Below are 21637 nucleotides of genomic sequence, written 5' to 3' on the forward strand. Positions count from 1 at the left end.
AAAAAAAATTGCCCCAGACCTTTCCCGTGAACAGGCTCTACATGAGTACAAAACGAGCAATCAAATGTAATCAAGTGTATTCTGCAGAGGGATCACTTTAGCATTTAATTCTGACGGTTATTTTGCTTTTATAGCAACCAGCTAGTATACCCAGTTACAGATGGTGGAAAAGAATGTGTCATTGTAAGATAAACAACACCGTAATGTTTCAAACTTCAATATTTTTGTCAGATTTTGCCTTTATTAAATGTGATCCTGAAAGCTTCCAAACTCAAAAATATGTAATTCCTTTATTTAATTATTTATTAATTCAAGGGATGTTGTGCTTTGCAGGTTGAGGCACCATTTAATTGCCTTTGAGATGGCGTTGGTGAGCTGCCTTCTTGAACCGCTGCAGTCTTTGAGGAATGGGTATACTGACAATTATGGAGAGAGTTCCATAATTGTAGTAAAGGAACGATGATATTTTTCCAAGTCAGCATAGTGTTTGGCTTGGAGCGTGACTTGCTGGTGGCATTCTCATGCTTTTTCTGCTCATGCCCCAGATGGTAAATAGAGATTCTGTTCTTTTTCACTCCAGATGCACCATCTCTACAGTTTTGCAGTATTCTAGAAAGGGTGCATTCAGAATTCAATTTCACATTAAGGCATGATATCATGACAGCTGACAGTGAAGAAACGAACTTTCATGGAATCAGTGTGAATTAGACTTCCCTTGTGCAGTAGATGAACCTCTAAAATCATTTGAATTAGTTCTCTTTTATGAAAGCAGAATGATCTGTTTTTGCTGAACATTAAGGCCAAATCTCAAAGGTCGCGGCTTTGAAAAATGAATTTAATTTGATCATTATAGACAACAATTTGGTTGGGCTGATACTTATTTCAACTTAATGATATGGCCTTGGAGTCTAGGTTTATGCTTTTTATCTCTCTCACTTGTATACATATATACATTTGAGCTTTAAAGTAAAGGCCAAGTACTTCATTTCTGCTTTATTAACTGCCCTTCATGGTCAACATATTGGAAAGAAAGTGAAGAAACTTTTAGATTCCTAGGTTTACTGTTGTATTGTAATGGAAACTGTTAATCAGTGCAGCACTGATTTAATGTACATATTGGCAAAAAGATAGTCACATTCACATATGATTTTTATATCTGTTTTGTTTTTTCTGTCCAGAATAATGGGGAAAATGTAGCAGAAGATCACTCTTCAGTATTATTAGACAAATGCAGCTGTGCAATAGATAGAATATGAATCACTATATGGCCATACTGTATAAACAATGGCTTACTCCTATTTAAAGCTACAGGAATCTTTTTGCTGAAGACGGTTTATTGGTCCTCCAGTAAGGAATCAGATAGCTCAATTTCTGAGATTGCTAACAACCAGTTCCTTAGTTTTTCCTGTACTGTTTAGCTCTAAGTTGAATGCTATTAGACAAACCTACAAAAGAAAAACCTCAGTTATCATTGTTTGTATTTCTTGTTATCACAACGCCTTGCAGTGGCTCTGCTAGGTGGTGAATTGATTACGTAAGACCTCAGCCATGTGGAATTGAACTCTTCCTGATTACATGGCCTACCCTGTTATTAAAGTGTAGACTAATTAACAGCAGTAGTCTTCTTGCAAATTTCCCTTTTTTTTGAACTAACGAGCAAGACTAATTCGACCTATGTGCTACTTTTTCTGTTGGTGACCAATATTTCGTTTACTTGTCCATGATGTCTGTGTTGTCATATCCTGAGCTGTTCAAACAACCATAAAATGCAGATTAGATTAGATTATGAGGACACGCAGTCCTCTTTTATTGTCATTTAGTAATGCATGCATTAAGAAATGATACAATGTTCCTCCAGTATGATATCACAGAAACACAAGACAAACCAAGACTAAAAAACTGACAAAAACCACATAATTATAACATATAGTTACAACAGTGCAAAGCAATACCGTAATTTCATAAAGAAGAGACCATGGGCACGGTAAAAAAAAGTCTCAAAGTCTCTCGAAAGTCCCATCGTCTCATGCAGACGGTAGAAGGAAGAAAAACTCTCCCTGCCATGAGCTTCCAGCGCCGCAAACTTGCCGATGCAGCACCCTGGAAGCACCGGACCACATTGTCTCATGCAGGTTGAGATAAAATTTTTCATGAGATGCAAGTTCTAACTATGGGAATATAAAGAGAAGTTATTTGTGTTTTATTTGTTGTATTTTATAATTGGTGAAACAGCCATGATTGTTGGACATCAAAATCCATAAAAGGAAGTCCATAAATGATATAATTGTGACTTTTCAGTGCACTTCAATCACTATGCTTTTATTGTGGCGTTGCCCCTGTAATGCATTTTACTGGTGGTTGAGACTAGATTATTTGCAACCTGAATGAAGGTTTTGAAGCATTGGAATATTTCCAGTGAAAATATTTGTCTAATTTAATCAACGCCACAAAATGGAATTACAGCCTCTAACGTATACTGCACCATTCCAACATAATTAAGGATGTTCTCTTCTGCTTCCATTCACTTAGACACACAACTTTCAATCATGTAATAGGTTTTATTTTGAAGTGGAAGAATGATAGGTTTATTCATTTAAAAATACAACGTAGTAATTGTAAGGCTAAAGTAAGTGATTGTGGTTGACAGTACAACTCCGTCCATGCTGTTCAATCTGTTTTATTTATGCTCGTATTCAGTAGTCATGGACTAAATTTGCCCATTCAATTAGGTTTTAGACAAAGTCAAGTCAACAATTGACATGCTTTCAATGAAACATATCCAGTCTCTGGGAGCTGTGATGGTAACGCCTTCCAGAGAGAAATGCCACTAAGAGCCCCCTGAATGACAAACTGGTGCAACCTATGATGATAGTTAAATCACTTAACATGTGGTCTTCCTACCAAGGAAGTGTGCTATACAAGCAAATAGTATTCTTTGTAATTCAGCTGATGGACTCTATTTTCACTGTAATATGTTATAAAACCTTGAATCCATGGCATTTAGTAGGTAAATAGACTTTTTTATCTGTACAATTGGAAAATTAGGGTCAAAAGCTAATAGTTCATATTTGAAGCTTAAGTTTCAGTGATTCATTATGGTTGAACAATATGCTCTGTCAAAATGCTGAAGGAACTTCGTCAGGTCAAGCAGCACCTCTGGCCAGGTCATCATGAGAGGTCTCAGCTGGAAACGTTGACTGTTAATTCCTCTCCATAGATGCTGCCTGACTTGCTGCGTTCCTCCGGCATTTAGCGTGTGCTACTTTGGATTTCCAGCATCTGCAGAATATCTTGTGTTTATGGTTGATTTGACTTTACCAAGTAATCCATGGCTTTATAGGGAAGTATTTTATGGGAAAAGGAATTCTAAAAAAATATCAGTTTCAGATGTGTGGTTATTTGAAGTTAATGATGTAAGAAGTAGGGAAAAAGTAAAGGAGAAAGGTAAAATTCTTGATGAAAGTTGGTAAAGGAGCCATTACCTTAGCAACCAAGTATTAAATGATATTCAGTAGCATATGGCATTTCACCAGGAAATTGTACAAGCCATCCTTCCCCAAGTCCCTCCCAAGAAAGAATTTGCAGACGATGGGAAAGCTGATGTATCTGCCACCAGGAGGAAAATTGAGACGTTTCAGCTTTTCCTTTTTCCCTTCTCAGTATGTAAGTAAAGGCAGGGGCCTCTCAGGAATTTATAGCTGTCTGGCTTGGGAACAGCAGGATGAAAATGTAGCTTCCTCATCTGACCTCTGGAGGCTAGGTGAAATAAATTTGGGAAAAAGAACAATTGTGAACTGGCCTGTGACCTTGATTGATTCATCTATCATAAAGGAAGATCTTCTTTCGTTCAGCAAATTTTCCCAAATGTGTGACAGTCAGTATCCAATTAATTTGTCATGTTTCTTGCCCTCTTCAAAAAATGACGTGTTTTAGCTCTACTATAAATGATTTAAAGAATGACTTTAAATCTTCTTTGTTAGAACTACTTGGTCCATGACCTGTGCTAAAGTGATCTTTAATTGCATTACTTTTATATTTTTTTGTGAGCCATTCTATTTCTATGCTATTTTAATAACAACAGTCAAAATCTTGTAAGTGTTACAAAATGAAAAACATTGAAGTGGCTGACCTGAATGTGGACGAGTGCCATTCTGAAATCACAGATGGATTTATGAAAACTGTGTAAAATGCCATCTGCCGTGCAAGTGTCCAGTTATAGGCTTATTGTCCTCCTCCTTGAGGGTAGATGTACCGTTCTTTTCAGCTCCATAAGTTTGCAACAGAACAATTCATCAAATGTGAGACTGCCATCTTGAGTGACCTATGCACTCTGTGACGCCAATCATTGCCGTAGTGGACATACATAGAGAGACCATGCTTAGGTTTGGTCTTCCTGCTGTTTTGCTTAATGTGGGGTTATCTGTCTGGGTTTATTTCCTTGCTATCACCCCCTTCCCTGTCCCCACCCCAATATCACTCCAAACCCGCCAAACCTCTGCTCCCTAGATACAGAGTATGAACACTAGGTAATGGTGGCTTTTGGGGGGGGGGGAGGGAGGGAGAGAGAGAGAGAGAGAGAGAGAGAAAAAACATTAACACCAATGAGAGAAGCAGTTATTTCAACTGTGTCTGGTGCATTTTCCAAAGTGAGTTTAAACTTGAGTAAAGGGGAATTCATAATGGGTAACAATGATTACCCTTGTAATTACTGGTCTTTTCTCCATTGGTCCTCAAAAATGTGGCAGACATTTAATCAAACAAAAGACAGGGCTCAATGGTTCAATATAATATCAGAATGTATACAATATACAACCTGAAATTCTTACTCTTCAGACATCCACAAAACAGAGAAGAAAAACCCAAAGATTGAATGACAGAAAGATGTTAGAGCCCCAAAACTCCCTTCTTCCCCCCCCACGCACAAGCAGCAGCAAAAGCATCACTGACCCCCTCTCCCCCCACTTTCTCCAGCAAAGCCTCACTGAGCCCCGCCCTGCCACCAAACCCAACCACCCAGCATGCAAGCATAGCAACCCCCAGAGACTATGGTCTAGAATCCATCAAACTACTGCCCATTCTAACACTTCAACATTTAAGACAGGCTCTCTGTCCCAAACAAGGGAGAGAGAGAGAGAGAGAGATCACGCTCCTTCCACAGCGAGGGGAAGACCATCAGCTTGCTGTTTCATTGTTACATTCTGCTGTGTCGCTTATTCGGGTTCCCCCAACTCGAGAAGCATCAGACTCTCTCTCACTATCGAGAGAGAGAGAGAGATTGCTCGAGTGCAGAGACCTCCGACAGCAGCGTCCACTGTATCGATGTTTCTATCTCCCGTGACGCTTCAGTAGGCTACATCGGTGAGGAATCGGGTCAACCACAGGACCGCATCCTGAAGGCACACGTTTTCCAAGCTGCTGCTAGACTTCCTGAAATGCAGGCCGCTTAACGAGTTCCCAGTGCGAGAACCCACCACCCATGAAGAAACACACATCAAAGTTGCTGGTGAACGCAGCAGGCCAGGCAGCATCTCTAGGAAGAGGTACAGTCGACGTTTCAGGCCGAGACCCTTCGTCAGTACTACGAAGCACATTGAGCACAGCTGTAGATGGTGGTCTCTGATAGGACCACCACCTTGAAAAAGAAGAGACAGACATGAGAGCATGCTGCTCATTTCCCTGACTGGACAATACGGCTCCATGTTTATTCAGAGATCTTTGTATTCTCTTCTCTTTTTTCTTACTTCACACATAGTCACATTTCCTTGGCAACAAATAATTAATGTCAGGCTTGATAGTATAACAGGGTATTTAACACTGTACCTGACCTACAACTAACCCAACATGACGACCGTAATCGGTTGTAAAAGTTTAAGATCTAAACTTGTGCTTGAAGGTTTGAAATAAAGTATTTAGCAAAAAGAATGTTTGCTGTGCAGCATCAGAAAAGTGAGATTTGTTTTCTTTAAATCAAAATAGTAATGAGTTTTCAAGAATGCCAGTACAGATTAGAGGTTTCGGACTTCATTTCCTTTTCCTGTTAAATTAGGGATAGCTGCAATTGATGGATTATGATCACAGCTATGGATTAGGACATTAGAAAATATGGAAAATTATAACATTTGAAATCATTTTACTTTCAATACTACTTTTAGTCAGCACCGTTACAGTTGACATCCTGGAGAAGTCAACGGTGCATCTAGAAAACCAGAATTTTGAAATTAGCTAAATTTAGATCACGTTGCAAAATCAACTCAGCACACAGAGACTTTCTTGTGTTCCTTTTAGAATGTGGATAGCTGTGCTACTGTCAAAACAACATGGTGAAATAAATAAGGTAGCTGCCCTACCTCCAAATAGTGGACATTCCAAATACAAAATATTTCTCTCATTTTGATGGCAACATTAATACTGAGGATCTTGTGAGTCAAGGCAGTCAGGTCATATTGTCTGCCTCATCATTCAGATGTAAGAAAATTATTTCACACTTACTGGCATAGATACTCACATTAACAAGAATTGTCTTCACAGAAATGGCTTTTCTGCTTTTAACACAATTGCACAGTATTAATCATTGTTGCTGTATCATATCTTGCAGTTCTCATAAATATGGATAATACCCAAGATCATTTTAGTAATAGCGTTACCAATGATAATTTTGAAAAATGAGAATGAGCCTAGTGGAAGTAAATTCTTTCAGCATTATTTCCAGCTGAAATTTCCTGTAACTAATAGATTTAATAATTCAAGAGCAACCTTTCATTTCCAGGTTTATTGCTTTTACCCCTCGCATTCCCCCACCCCCACCATTCCAAACCCCCTCCACAGATAACGTACTTCAAAGCCAATTCTTTTTCAGTTCACTCTTTCAAGAAACGTCGTTAGTTCTCAGAAGTCTGCAGGGGTTTATTTTAAAGAAAACTGCTAGTAATTCTGAACATGGGATCTGACTCTTGCATGTAATTTTTTTTTATAATGTTACACAATATAAACACTGATGTTTAATGTAATTAAAATAATCCACATAAAGAATTTAGAATACCCCACTTTATTCTGTACTTTCAAAAAATTATATTGTGCTTTCAGCAAGGACTAAGCATGTGTGTTATCAATGTTTTATATATATATATATATATATATATATATTAAGTATATAATTATATTAAGCTGAAATATCTGAAATTTTGAACAACCACCATCATGTAGGCACCTCCTCTGATGGATTATATCGCAATTGAAATTCTTGTGCTGACTTCCTTTGAAGTCTGATCATACTACCTTGAGATTACAGGACTGGCACTTTAAGTGTGTGTGTGTGTGTGTGTGTGTGTGTAATAAATAAATAAATATATATATATAATATTTCATTTGTAGCAGGGATTGTTCATTGCACAGTTTCAGAATGCTATGTCTAGTAATGTAGTATTCCAAGACTGAATGATTGTCTGTCCCAGTAAAGTGCAGCAATGGGTTGTGGTTGTGTTGAGATACATTCAATATTATGAGTTAAGGAGCAGAAATAGAAATAATCATTTCAGTGTAATACAGACAGCAGATTAAAGATAGTGGAAGGATTTGTAACGCACTTCAGAAATTTATCTGAGAATAACTAACCACCCTAGAATAAAATAGAGCCTTTGTAGTCAGAAGAGAATGCACCCAGATTGATTCTTGCATTAATAGGAAAGAAGCATTGCTTGATTCACTTCTGTGAGCTACAGTGCATTGAATAATTAAGTATCAGAGTAATTAGAAGTAGAAATCACAGCATAACTCTGTTTAATGTTGCATTTTTAAAAGAATCATTGATAAGGGTGCTGCGCTACTGTGCAGTGCAGTGGCACAGGAAGAGATCATTCCCATTTAGTTGGGCAATAAAGATAACATTAGAAGAGACTCACCAAAATCCTCATGAGATGGATGGAGTATTTTCCACAGTTCGCTTGATGTCACTTCCTTAAGCAAATTTAAGATGCTGATCATGCATGTATCTGCCTATTCTGCTGGGATGTTAGGGCAATAAAATTGCAAAAGTAAATCCAGAAAAAGGCAAACATTTTCTTAAAATTACCCTGGTAGAAACTCATTTCAAAATGCTTACTAAAGTACGGTTCTTCTATTCTTTCCTTTCAAGGCACAACAAGACCACCTCGTGACGGGGAAATTCTGGGTGTTGACTACAATTTTCTCACAGTAAAGGAATTTTTTGACCTAGAGGAGAGCGGCACTCTTCTAGAAGTTGGGACATATGAAGGTAAATGTTTTATAATTAATTATATATTACACATCTCTAACTACAAGTCAAATCTTGGCTTCAAAGCTTACTCTGAAAATATCACGTTACATTTATGGCCTGAAATGAAAACCAATATTTATCAGAAAATTCTCACATTGTCTCATTTTCCAAAGTTATTTCAGTATTTTGGAATCAGTGAATTGCCTTTTCACCAAGCAAATGTAGTTTTTCATCAGTAGTTGTATTTTAAGCTTTGGGATTATAAAATATGAGTGACAGTTTAACTATATAGTAGAACACAGGTACATCACATCTGAAAATGTGTATTTCCAAATGAGTGGTTCATATAATTTAAGGAATGAATTTCTGTGGTAAGGTGCATGCTTGCGCTGTGGGTTGTTCTAAGACTGATGTCAGCACATTAAATAACATGCAGCAGTCCTTCACTAATTAGATGTTTACTTCATCCTAAAATGTTCATGGGCTGATTCATTCCAATCTCACTGCACAGTACCACAATTAATATTATTCAAACATATACGTGGGCAGTAAATAAGGAGCTTGCTGCATGGCTGGTTTGCTCACCATTTCCTATTACACCAAATTGCTTATTGAAACACCCTTTGGCAAAATATTAGCTATAAATAGTTATCTAGACCTGTATTTCATTAATACTTTGAAGGCCTAGATCAACACTTTGAGTTACTGAGATGCTAGTAGAAACCTGCAGTGGCTTCATGTTTTTTTTTAAAAAGTCCGGTATTTAATTAATTCTGAAGTAAATCAAGCCTGTTTACCTTTTTTTTTTGTTCCTTGAAGAAGTAAAATCTAACTTTTCCCAGGTGCCATGAAAATTGGTTTGACATTCTAATTATCTTTGGAAATGAGAGCTTGGCTCCTCCTGTTACTCACTGTTGTGTCTCCCTTCTTTCCCACAATCCACAGTTTACCTTTCATCAGGCCTAATTTTGGCCAAGGACTAAAAGTGCACAGTTTACAAGTTAACATTCAGTACAATGGGGGGGAAAATGGGTAGCACAAAGAAACTGGAACAATTTTGACGATTTAACACAGCATTTGCAGCATTGAATTTCACATTACTCAAGCCTACAGCACAGGGAACATTCAGCTTTCTTAGTCTAATGTTTAAATAGATTTGCCATCTGGATTTTGCAATTTTCGTAATCTGGCACACAGTATTTCTTGCTGCAGCAGCAGAAGATTGAATCTGAAATGAAACCATTTCATTGGCGCTCACATTGGTAAAATGTTGATTTTCCCATACTTCACAGTTTGTCATAATGCTTACTTTAATTAAGTGCTAGAGCCAAGGCCAAAGACGTTGAAAGCTGCCTTTAATAGCTGAACACATTCACTGGGATCTCAAGAGGACGAGAATGAGTTTGAAGCAACCAGCGGTGGGTGATATTTACCATTACTGCTGGTACTGTAAGCTGGCAAACCAAATTGGCTTTATTTTGTGGTGTTGGCTCAAGTTTCACTTCCATTGCTTTGCTGCCCAAGAATGAAGGAGAATATCACCTCATTACGGCTGAGTTTCTTAAATTGTATGCAATATGCTAATACAATTCCAAGAATATGAAGTTATAATTTCACATCACTATTTGATTCAGAGTAAGACAGATCTGATGGGAAGCATTTACAATTGAGGGTACATGATACAGCATCTGGATTTGGTCATTAAACAAATACGTTTCTAATGTGCACTAACAATTATAATTGGCATCTCATTTGAGAGCTGATAAAACTCATCCTCCTGCAGTGCTGCATTCTGTTGAACTCCTGTTCCATCCAAAATCACACACCTGCACAAATATCATCTGGAATTTCTCATTACAACTCAAAATACTTCCTTCACTTGTAGATGGTGGGTAGTGTTAGTGATCTGGCACATTATACCATGCTATGTATGAAGTGGGTGTCAGAAGTGAAACAAAATCGTGGTTATCATATGTGCACTGCTTGCTGAGCACCTAAGATTAAATCAAAGTATCTTGAGAAATCTTATCTCAAATAAAAATACTTATAAAAGCCAATTATTATTCTTAAATGTTGCCTTTGCTGTGGAATGCTCATATTGTACATTGACAATAACATTCAGAAAAGGAAATATTTTCAATCTTTATTTTATTTCTTTCATTCTAAGTAATTTAAATTCAGCCTTATTGAGGATAGTGACTGGATTTTGAATTCTAAAGTTCAGTTGGTGTTAATCAGCAAATGGTTGAGAACTGCTGCTAGATACATAATGTGAGCAATTCGGACCAAGTGCTTTTCTGCTCTGTCGAAAAGCCAGCAACTTGTTCTGAGGTATGGCCTTATGGGTGCAGCAGGGCTACTTTGCATTACACATTGGCTGAAAACCATTCCTAGTCCTGAATAGAATACCAGATCATTAGTAGCAACAGAGAAAAGCTTAATATTGGTGTTACTGAGCTCGACATGTGAATACCTCTATCAGGAAAGAACATAGAAATCTACAGCACATTACAGGCCCTTCGGCCCACAATGTTGCACTGACCATGTAACCTACTCTAGAGACTGCCTAGAATTTCCCTACCACGTAGCCCTCTTTTTTTCTAAGTGCTAGATACCTATCCAAGAGACTCTTAAAAGACCCTATTGTATCCACCTCTACACCATTGCTAGCCGTGCATTTCAGGCATCCACCACACTCTCTGTGTGAAAAACATACCTCTGATATCCTCCTTGTACCTATTTCCAAGCACCTTAAAACTATGCCCCGATCATGTTAGCCATTTCAGCCCTGGGGAAAAAGCCTCTGGCTATCCATGCAATCAATGCCTCTGATCATCTTATACACCTTGATCAGGTCAGCTGATACCTGAAGGGAAAAGGAGCCCAGTCCAAGCTTCTCTTGCAATATCCCCCAACTAAACAAACTTTCCTCTTCCTACCCTTTCCCCATCAGTTATCCAGGAGATGAGAGTACGAATGGTAATGAGGAAATCGGGTACCTTGTACAGTGGATTTCAGTTAATTGGGACACATCGGGACCAGTACATTTTGGCCCAGTTAAGCTGCTGCCCCAATTAGCGGAAGTTTCATGGTAATATTAAAAAGCATAACAAAGAAAAGCTACCATTTAGATGAAATACAGAACAAATTAGAACACTACCAATATTAGTACAGTACTATAAAATTATATTAGTTCCTAATAGTTATCTAGAGAAGATTTCATTGCTGCCGTGTTCCTTTGACTGTAAATGAACAAAATCAGCATAGACACCTCGTGGAGATAATGGACTACCTTCATTGCCTTCCTGCATGAGATCAAAATAAAAAAACAAAATGATCAAAAATCACTGCGTTTTGAATCGGCGTCCGTTGTCCCAAATACAACACATGCACACACAACTGAAACTAGTTAAAAACTGTTCAGTCTGTAATATCTAACAGCTGTTTCTGGTATCTTCCAGCCTGAATGTTTGAAACCACAGTGAGCAAAACAGTTCGTAAGTTGTCTCACTGCTATTTCTCACCAACAACAGTCTTCTGTTCCAATTAAAGTATCTCAAATAAATAAATAAAATAAATAAATCCTGTCTATTTCTCAATTAGTTTTCATCCCAAATAAGCACCTATCCCTGTTAACCGAAGGCCCATTTGACCAGAATCCACTGTATATAATGCTCCGTCTATATGTGATGTTTATCTAGGCTGTGGGAGGTGATACATTGATTTCTTCTCTCCCAAGGTTATTTCTGTCTTTCTCTTGGATAAGAATTATTGATACTTTAAGCATGTTTATTGGATTCACGTGCGAGAAGTTATTATATTACAGAACAGCTCATCCTTTTAAGCACTCTCTGCTGCTTATCTCTTTCGAAGATCTGTCCAAACATGTCAGCTCCTGACAGCAGGTTTTGTCAACAACTTTAAGAGCTGTGGTGTCAACCTTTCAAGAACATTAAAAGTTGGGATAGGACTAGTAGTAGAAAGGCATTCATAAAGATTTTATTTAATCTAAGGTAACATGCTTTCCTATCTACTCTTCCCCAGAATACAGTGGAGTCAATGCTTTTCCTTGAACTGTTCTGTAAAGATTTATTTCTTGTGGGCTATTGTAATTTTCTATTTTGCCAAGTCGTAAGTATAATGTTTTTGTTCTGACGCAGTTCAATGTCAATTAAAGACCTTTTGAATATGTAAATGAATGTGATAATTCTATTAATGCTAGCAGGTCTCTTTACCTTTGAAGGCCCTGGAATATAATTTGTGAGCATTGTTGAAGATGTCCACTTACCCAGTGCATTTGTCCTGAAGTTACATCCCTCTTCTTTGCCAAAAGGCACTGCCAGTGTTTACGCAGTGAGTGCTATGGTTCATAAACCTGGCCATGCGCCTTCTGAAGGTGATAGATTGAACACTGCATGTCTCATCCTTTATTTTACCACCTTTGTTTGAAATGCTGCCAATTTCAGGAGTTAGTCATCTGCACTCCCTGAAAGCAGTGGCACTATGCAGGAACTAGCTTGTGCTCTCACTTCCTGCACCCACTCCCATTTCCTTGGCCTGTCCCTAATCACCTTTTTCTAATATTTGTGCAAAGGACCAGCACTGAGTTAGTATCAACCTCACAGTATTGTTTTTCCCATTGTATCGGGTCAAATTGTGTCTATGTAAGTGTTGTGCAAGGTGTAACCTCTGTGAAGATCCTGTTACCTAAACAAGGCTGAATCCACAGATCACAATATTGTTGACAAAGGCTTCTGTTAGAAATGCAGTTATCCCTATACATTTTTTTTCAATTTCATGTCATGGGTGAATAATCCTCGTGGTATCAAACTTCAAGCATCAGATATGAGAGCTCAAAGTCTTTGCACTTAAATTCTTTGCACCAGGTAATATTAGTAAGTTCTTGTTGATACACACCTTCATTTATAAAATGTGTGAAGTTTTGCAGAGGTGCTTAATCTGGTATATTTTACCAGTGCAGAATTTTTGATAAATATATCAGCATTTTTGCTGGATATTTAGCTTGATCTGCAAGTATTTCTCTGTAATTTCTAGTGCTAGTAAAAATTCAAGAGTGCTCTGCAAATACACAGGACCAGTACTTACAGTCCAAATTCCGTTGGTCACTTTTAGGCCAAGCTCTGCCGTTGTATATCCATCGCCCAGAGGCAGAGCCTAATCTCACTGAGACGCCACTGTTTATGCTGGGGAATCATTATTCAGATATGTGGCATGATTATCTGGCACAGGATATCTAAAGTCATTCACCTGAGTGGAGATTGTAGGGATGAGAAGCACACGTACCATTATTTGTTCTGCTTTACCCATGTAATTATTTAAGTACTTTTGCTCTTAGTTACTACTTCCAATATTATTCATTTCAATTGTAATAATTTTTAAATGTTTCATATATTCAGAAGTCCTGTAAATCTGTGACAGCCAGCAGAGGTAGAGACAGGGCTTTACCAGTGTTAAAGATTTTCTGAGAAGCTTTGTGGGCATTGGTAAGCTCTCCCCAATGTAAAAGACATTATTACTTGGCTCCTAGAATACCTAAGTCAATGAGATCAATCTTCTGACACTAGAGAGAGTTTGAAGGAGGGTGGGGAAGTTTGGTGGTAAGTATGAGTGACAGGCCTCACTCAGTCAAATCCAGATCATGATACTGTCTGAGGAAATGAAGTGCAAAATGATAGCAGTACCTGTAAGAACAGCGCACACATTTAGTTAGTTGGCTGCAAAGCTGATGGAGCGAATGATTGCAAAGTCCCTGTAACATACGTCTATAGCTGGACTCAGATGGTGTTCTTCTGACTGCAAGAAGGAAAGGATGCAACTTTTAAATCTATTTAGAGAAGCGAATAGAGAATGTAACCTCAGATTTTATGAAACTATCTGCATTTCTGAACATGTGAATTTGATGTTGCCTAGGTAACTATTATGGAACACCCAAACCTCCAATTCAGCCACACAGCACGGAAGTAATTACCAGTGATGCTTTGCGAGGTCCTCATTCTGGCTCAAAGCCAACTCCAAAACGAAGCAAGTCCTACAATGATATGCAAAACGCTGGAATAGTGCAACCAGAAAATGAAGATGATGAGGAAAACCCTGAAATGAATAGCAGTTTTACAGGTAATGTGACAGCTTCCAGGAGATGGCATCAACATGTTTATAGCTGAGCCTGTTTAAAATTAAACTGCAGTGACGGTTGATTGACTTTATGCCGAAGAATTTGTTCAGTTCATTTAGAACCAGATGGAAAGTGGTTATAAGTAATGGTGTGGTATAAATTCAATCATACAATTATTAAAGCATTGTAGGCTCGACCACGATATATAAGCTGATTAAAAAGCTGGAAACATTGCACAGGAATGGCATGGTAGCCTCCACATTTCTGACTCGGGCATTTGATCTAAAACCAGTGCAGAGGTTTGTTGATAGACTATCATCTCCTTGATTTCCCCCAGGGATCTAACCTTGAGCTTTACCTTTCCGTCATCTGCAGCCTTATACTAGACAACATAGTTTGAAGTACAGTGCGTTGCTGCTTTTTGCATGCCAGCGCCCCACTCCACGTTGTCGATATGCAACAGCCTGCCTATGCAGTGTTCGCTTTCATTTTAATCCCAAAACTTAAAAGTTCCAGCCTGCCTTAATGCCTGTCACAAGCTCCAGACCTTTACAAATGACTGCAGTTCCTTTTCAATAACTGTCCCCAGTCGGCTGGCCCTGATGGCAGCATTGGCATCTGTAATCCTGATTTGAACTTCTGACCCCATATGCTCAGCGAGGATTAACCTTTCTCAGTTTCCTCATCTGCCCCTGTTATTTCCTATCAATATTTTGGTCATCCTGGGCTCTGAGGAGTTCTGCATCTTTTTTTGCCTATTCCCTCTTCATCCAACTCCATAAATCGATCTCATACAAATTGCAGTTGTCCCTATGTGATCCCCAAATAAAGTACAACTGATCTGTTCATGAAAATTATAATCGTTCATATTTCAATCTCTTAATGGTGTTACTGTTACTGGAATCTCCTGCACCTGTTTATTTCTCCTGACCTTTACAATCTTCTGACTTCCTTGTGAATCTTCATCTCCCTTTATCAAAAGAATAGCCACTGTATTCAGTGCATTAGGCCTCACAAAATTAGGATCCCCTTCTCAACTGTTCATTTCTCCATATTTTCCTCTTAAATTCCTTGCAATCCAATTGTTCAGCTAGGATTTTGGTCACTTATCTTAATGGTTTTATATTGCTGAGAGTTCATTTTGAAAATTGCATTCCTATTATGCACCTTAGGAGGTTTTCCTCTGTTAAAGGTACTGTGTGTATATGTGAATTGTAACCTGTATAATCCAAGGTGATAAATATGCTGTACAACGGTTCCATTTAATTCAAATGAGGTATCAAGCAGAGGCTGCCTTGCCTCTTCCAATGATTTGAATGGAAGTTAAGAATTCCTCAGCACTGTTTAATGCACAGGAAGCCTACTTTCCTCAAACAACACAGTATGCAACTGAATACTAATCTTTTTCTTTGTGGAAACTTGTGGATTGAAAAATCAATCATGTTTCTTGGGGCAAAAGACATTTTACTTTAAAGATGTTCATTGTAACAAAATTTACTTTGAAAATATTATGGCATCAGAAGATGCTATATTAGTACTACTTTATTTTCCTCTCATTTTTATGTTGAGGTTGGTAATCCTAAAGGTTGGATTTTCACATGGCGTGAGCAGAATTATCTGCAGCTTAATGTGAAAAAGACTAAGGAGCTGGTGGTAGACCTGAGGAGAGCTAAGGTACCGGTGACCCCTGCTTCCATCCAGGGGATCAATGTGGACATGGTGGAGGATTACAAATACCTGGGGATACGAATTGACAATAAACTGGACTGGTCAAAGAACACTGAGGCTGTCTACAAGAAGGGTCAGAGCCGTCTCTATTTCCTGAGGAGACTGAGGTCCTTTAACATCTGCCGGACGATGCTGAGGATGTTCTACGAGTCTGTGGTGGCCAGCGCGATCATGTTTGCTGTTGTGTGCTGGGGCAGCAGGCTAAGGGTAGTAGACACCAACAGAATCAACAAACTCATTCGTCCAGAACAAGGGGTCACAGTTTGAGGATAGAGGGGTAGCCTTTTAGGACCGAGATTAGGAAAAACTTCTTCACACAGAGAGTGGTGAATCTGTGGAATTCTCTGCCACAGCAAACTGTTGAGGCCAGTTCATTGGCTATGTTTAAGAGGGAGTTAGATATGGCCCTTGTGGCTACAGGGATCAGAGGGTATGGAGGGAAGGCTGGGGCGGGGTTCTGAGTTGGATGATCAGCCATGATCATAATAAATGGCGGTGCAGGCTCGAAGGGCCGAATGGCCTACTCCTGCACCTATTTTCTATGTTTCTATGTAAGGCCAGTGATGTTGTGGGGATGGAACTGGACTCTCTCACGGTGGTGTCTGAAAAGAGTTTGCTGTCTAAGTTGCAAGCCATCTTGGTCAATGTTTCCCATCCACTACATAATGTACTGGGTGGGCACAGGAGTACATTCAGCCAGAGACTCATTCCACCGAGATGCAGCACAGAGCATCATAGGAAGTCATTCCTGCCTGTGGCCATCAAACTTTACAACTCCTCCCTTGGAGGGTCAGACACCCTGAGCCAATAGGCTGGTCCTGGACTTATTTCATAATTTACTGGCATAATTTACATATTACTATTTAACTATTTATGGTTCTATTACTATTTATTATTTATGGTGCAACTGTAACGAAAACCAATTTCCCCCGGGATCAATAAAGGATGACTATTCATGAACATTCTTTACTGTCACAATCTACAAAATGATTTGGCAGTAAGACTACACTGAGGCATATCGTAAACCAATCGAAGTAATCAATTGTGTCTGAGTAAACTGGAATTTTCTACAATACTATTATTGCTATAGAGTACACAAGCATTTCATCTGACCTCTTGGTATATAAGATAAAATTAGTGATTTTATTTTGTTTTGTAATAGTTTCCGAGTTATCTGTGCCCCATCTTTATTTCTCTGAGGGATCTGTTTCACAAAAGGATAATTTCTATAATCCAAATATATCAAACACTGTATGTGTTGCTTTGAAGATTTTCTCTGTGATTTAATTAATCTCATTTTAGAACAAAATGTTGATACAAGTGAATTAATGAATGCTATATAATCAACACACGTCAAATAAAATGATGTACCACTGAAAATCATGCAAACTGTTCACACCCAGTCAGTGCCTCTTGGTGAACAGGAATCTCTTTACACCTACCTGCTATATAATGCATCGTCTACAATTTCAGAGCTACTCTTGTGAGTTAACTATCAGAGTTCTAATGCTCTTGATGCAGTTAAACTACACTAGATATCTGTTAACCTGCATGAAAATTAGAAAAGTTCTATGATACTTCTGTTAATCAGAGTCAGTTTTGTTGTTGCTTACATATATTGCGAAATTTATTGTTCTGTGACACTAGAATGTGCCAAACATAGAAAATTATAATAAGTTACAATGTGAATAAAGAAACCAATAGAGCAAAAGAAGAATAGTGAGGTAATGTTAATGAGTTCATGGACCATTCAGAAATCTGATGGCAGAGGGGAAGAAGCTGTTCCTAAAATGTTGATTATGGGTCCTTGGGCTCCTCCTCTTTGAATAGTAGTAATGAGAAGAAGGCATGTCCAGGAGGTTGAGGGTCCTGAATGATTGATGCCCCCTTACAGAGGCACTGCCTTTTGAAGCTGTCCTCTGGTGGGAGGTTTTTGTGCCTGTGATGGAGCTGGTATCTTGAAAATGTGTACTTTCCTGATGGGACTTTTGCACTTGAAAGTTAAGTATATAGTCAACAAAAATGTTAATTATGACATCTTGTAACCCACATCTAGTTTCCTGGTAGATTGCAGGAAATTATTTTCGTGATTTTTAACGTTAGATTAATTTGCATTTAGATTCCAGTGAACAAGACGAGCATAACACGCCTAAAGAAGCAGCACCTGTGTACAGCAGCTGTACTAATTCGAATAGCCATAAGACAGAGGCACCACAGCAACCAGTACACCACTCAGATCCTGCAGTGGATAGTCTTGGCCCTCTGCCTGACAACTTGGAAATGGCATTCACTGAAAATGGAGAAGTTTACTTTATTGAGTGAGTACTTTCCTTAATTATTTGAAGTTATTTGTTTTTTTTTCAATGGGTAAGCCATAAATCTATGAAGAATTGTGTATCTTTTTCATTGAGGTCAAGAATTTCAATTCAGTGCATGTCTGGAAATATGAAAAACAAAATTATTGCAAAATTTTGGGAGGTGAGCCAATATATCAGGTTGATGACATTTCCATTAGGACTTGATTTAAGTGAATGACAAAAAAATAACCACGTCAATGATAACAAAGGAGCCTTGACGTGGTCAACTGTTGGGACGACATCCATCATTGTTTGAGACAATTGGGAGTGAAGTAGCTTCTGTAAACCTTCTCGTGACATGATGGAGTGTGGCATCAGCAGACTTTCAGTGGATTTCTCAGAGGTTCAGTAGTAGTAGCAGAAGGAGTATTCATGTAGCCAGTGCCCCAGCATTCAGTATTTGTGGCTCAGGTTTGGCTTTTCTCATTCGATTCCACTGTGTTTAGACACCATAATTGAGAATGCACTAGCCATTGAGGTAGAGAATTCTAAACATCTTCACCTCAGTCAAAAACAACTAGCCCCTGATCCTGACCCTGAGGTAGGAGGAAACAGCCTCTTGATGTTTCTCAGAAATTTGTATCTCTCATTACAGCTTATTCTATTAAATTCCAATGTTATAGATGGTTAGGCTGCAGGAGGTTTAAGAGTGAAGGAGGACTGACATGCTGGAGCGCTTTGGACTCAAGATTAATGTTCTTTTCTTATTTTGAGCCTTTGGTGAGCTGGGGTGTATTATTGAACAGGGAGAAATGACAACAGTTTCCCATGAATGAGGAATGATAACTTCTTGCTTCAGCTGTCTATTTATTTTTAGGCTTCAATTATATCAGTTCCCAAGAAGTCCGGTAATATTTGCCTTCACTGTGGTGAAGTGCTTTGAGAGATTGGTGATGATGCCTATCAATTCCTGCCTGAGAACCAATTTAGATCTGCTCTAATTTACCTCCTGTCACAACAGGCCAACAGCAGATGCCATTTCATTAGTTCTTCACTCAACCCTGGAACATCTGGACAGTGAAGAGGCATACAATAGGACAGGGGTCCCCAACCTTTTTTACACCGTGGACTGGTTTAATATTGACAATATTCTTGTGGACTGGCGAACCGAGGTGGGTGTTCAAGTAGGGTTAAACTCACCTCAACATGTCTTTTACAGTTAGTGTTGCCAACTTACTCACTCCCAAATAAGGGACAAAAGTAGCAGTCAAATCCCAGGACACTTTACCCCGTAAAAAGACTACCATGACCATGAAGCCTTGCACGGGCAACTGTGTGCGCATGCATGACGTGCACATGTGATGTCTGCATGCGCGTACGTGCTAAGTTCTTTTCCCCACAAATCGGTTTTGGCTTAATCTTCCCGACTACACTGTACATACATAATTTCTACTTTATATAGGCTGTGTATTTCTCATATCATTCCCGCTTTTACTATATGTTAGTTTTATTTATTTTTAGTTTTATGTGTTATTTGGTATGATTTGATAGGTTATTTTTTGGGTCTGGGAACGCTCAAAAATTTTTCCCATATAAATTGATGGTAATTGCTTCTTTGCTTTACGCCATTTCGACGCAAAAGGTTTCATAGGAACGCTCTACCTTAGCGGGGGAAATATAGGAGAAGGGCGGTCCCATATGGGACAAACCAATTTAGCCCAATATACGGGATGTCCCGGCAAATACAGGACAGTTGGCTACCCTATGTTCAAGTTCAACAGTGAGTGACAGGGAATGAGGAAAGGCGCAGCTGACTCACCTTTGTTTCCTCATGGCCCGGTAGCACATGCCTTGCGGCCCGGTACCCGTCCGCGGCCCAGTGGTTGGGGACCGCTGCAATAGGATACTCTTCATTGACTATAACCGGGCATTCAATACGATCGTTCCCTCAAAAATAGTCTATAAATTTCATAGACCTTACCTCCTTGTGCAACTGGATCCTCCATTTCCTCACTTGTGGACCTCAGTCAGATCAGATCAGCAACAACATCTTCTCCCCAATCTTCATCAGCTCACAGGCTGTGCGCTTAGTGCTCTGCTCGACTCACTTTGTACTTATGACTGTGAGGCTAAGCACAGCTCCAGTGCCATTTTTAAGTTTGCTGACAACTGCACTGTCAAATGACCAACCAGCATATAGAATGGAGATTGAAAATCTGGCTCAATCAGTGCCACAACAGTAACATCTCACTCAGTGTCAACAAGACCAAGGAGGTGAATATTGATTTCAGGAGGAGGAAACCAGAGGTCCTTGAGCCAACCCTCATCAGAGGATCAGAGGTGGAGAGGGTCAGGAACTTTAAATTCCTTGATGTGATCATTTCAGAGAATCTGTCCTGGGTCCAGCACATAAGGGTCTTTGTGAAGAAAGCACACTAGCGCCTCTACTTTCTTAGAATTTTGCGAAGATTCGGCATGTCATCTAAAACTTTGACAAACTTCTATAGCTGTGTGGTGGACAGTACATTCACTGATTACATCACGGTCTAGTATGGAACTGCCAATGCCCTTGAGCACTGATGGTTGTCCATCATGTCTGACGATGACAGGAAATGTGTGTGGGAGAGTTTTTAAAGTGGAAAAGCTGTCGCACTGGGGCAGTTCCACTCTCTAGCTTGGAAATCCAGGTCCAGTGGTACAAACAAACATTACAAACTGGGTAGCAGTGAATGACCGTGATGTCTTTTGTACCTTGTCAAGCCCTTTGCTCTCCATTGACTGTTGCAGTACTGCCTTCCTTGGCCATTGGATCTTTCTGTAGATCTCCTCTGCCCAGTCTGCTGGAGCTGACTTCACATGTTAGGACAGGCGTGTCCCTAACTCACCGGAGTACGGGGACCAGCCAGCTACCCTCACTTGGTTCAGCCCACTTGTGGAAGTGGTGTGCCGGGGTGTGGCTACTGTCACATGCAAACAGGTACTTGGAGCCACAGCTGAGAGCTGAGTGTTCAGTGGGGATCAAAGGTGAGTGAGCTGCCCCAGAATGGACATGACAAGCCCCTTCAGTAGAGGTGCTACCTCCTCCTAGATATTCCATACAGCCCAAATGATAAAACCTACAAAATGTAGTGGATGCGGCCTAGTCAATAATGGGTAAAGCCCTCCTCTTCATTGAGTACATTGACATGGAACACTGTTGTGGGAAAGCAACATCCATCATCAAGGATGCCAAATATCCAATTCATA

General features: G+C 39.3%; 1 protein-coding gene across 9 annotated transcripts in view; it reads left to right on the forward strand.

Moving 5' to 3' along the window:
- Window positions 1–21637, forward strand: part of magi1b (membrane associated guanylate kinase, WW and PDZ domain containing 1b) — a 438093-nt gene that overhangs the window by 315369 nt on the left and 101087 nt on the right. For all 9 annotated transcript variants that reach the window (XM_063067952.1, XM_063067955.1, XM_063067953.1 and 6 more), the window contains exons 3-5: window positions 8132–8251; window positions 14165–14368; window positions 18214–18412. In XM_063067952.1, the coding sequence (XP_062924022.1) occupies window positions 8132–8251; window positions 14165–14368; window positions 18214–18412 (523 nt within the window). The remainder of the gene's footprint in view (window positions 1–8131; window positions 8252–14164; window positions 14369–18213; window positions 18413–21637) is intronic.

The sequence above is a fragment of the Mobula hypostoma genome, chromosome 15 (assembly GCF_963921235.1).
Source record: "Mobula hypostoma chromosome 15, sMobHyp1.1, whole genome shotgun sequence".
NCBI lineage: Eukaryota > Metazoa > Chordata > Chondrichthyes > Myliobatiformes > Myliobatidae > Mobula > Mobula hypostoma.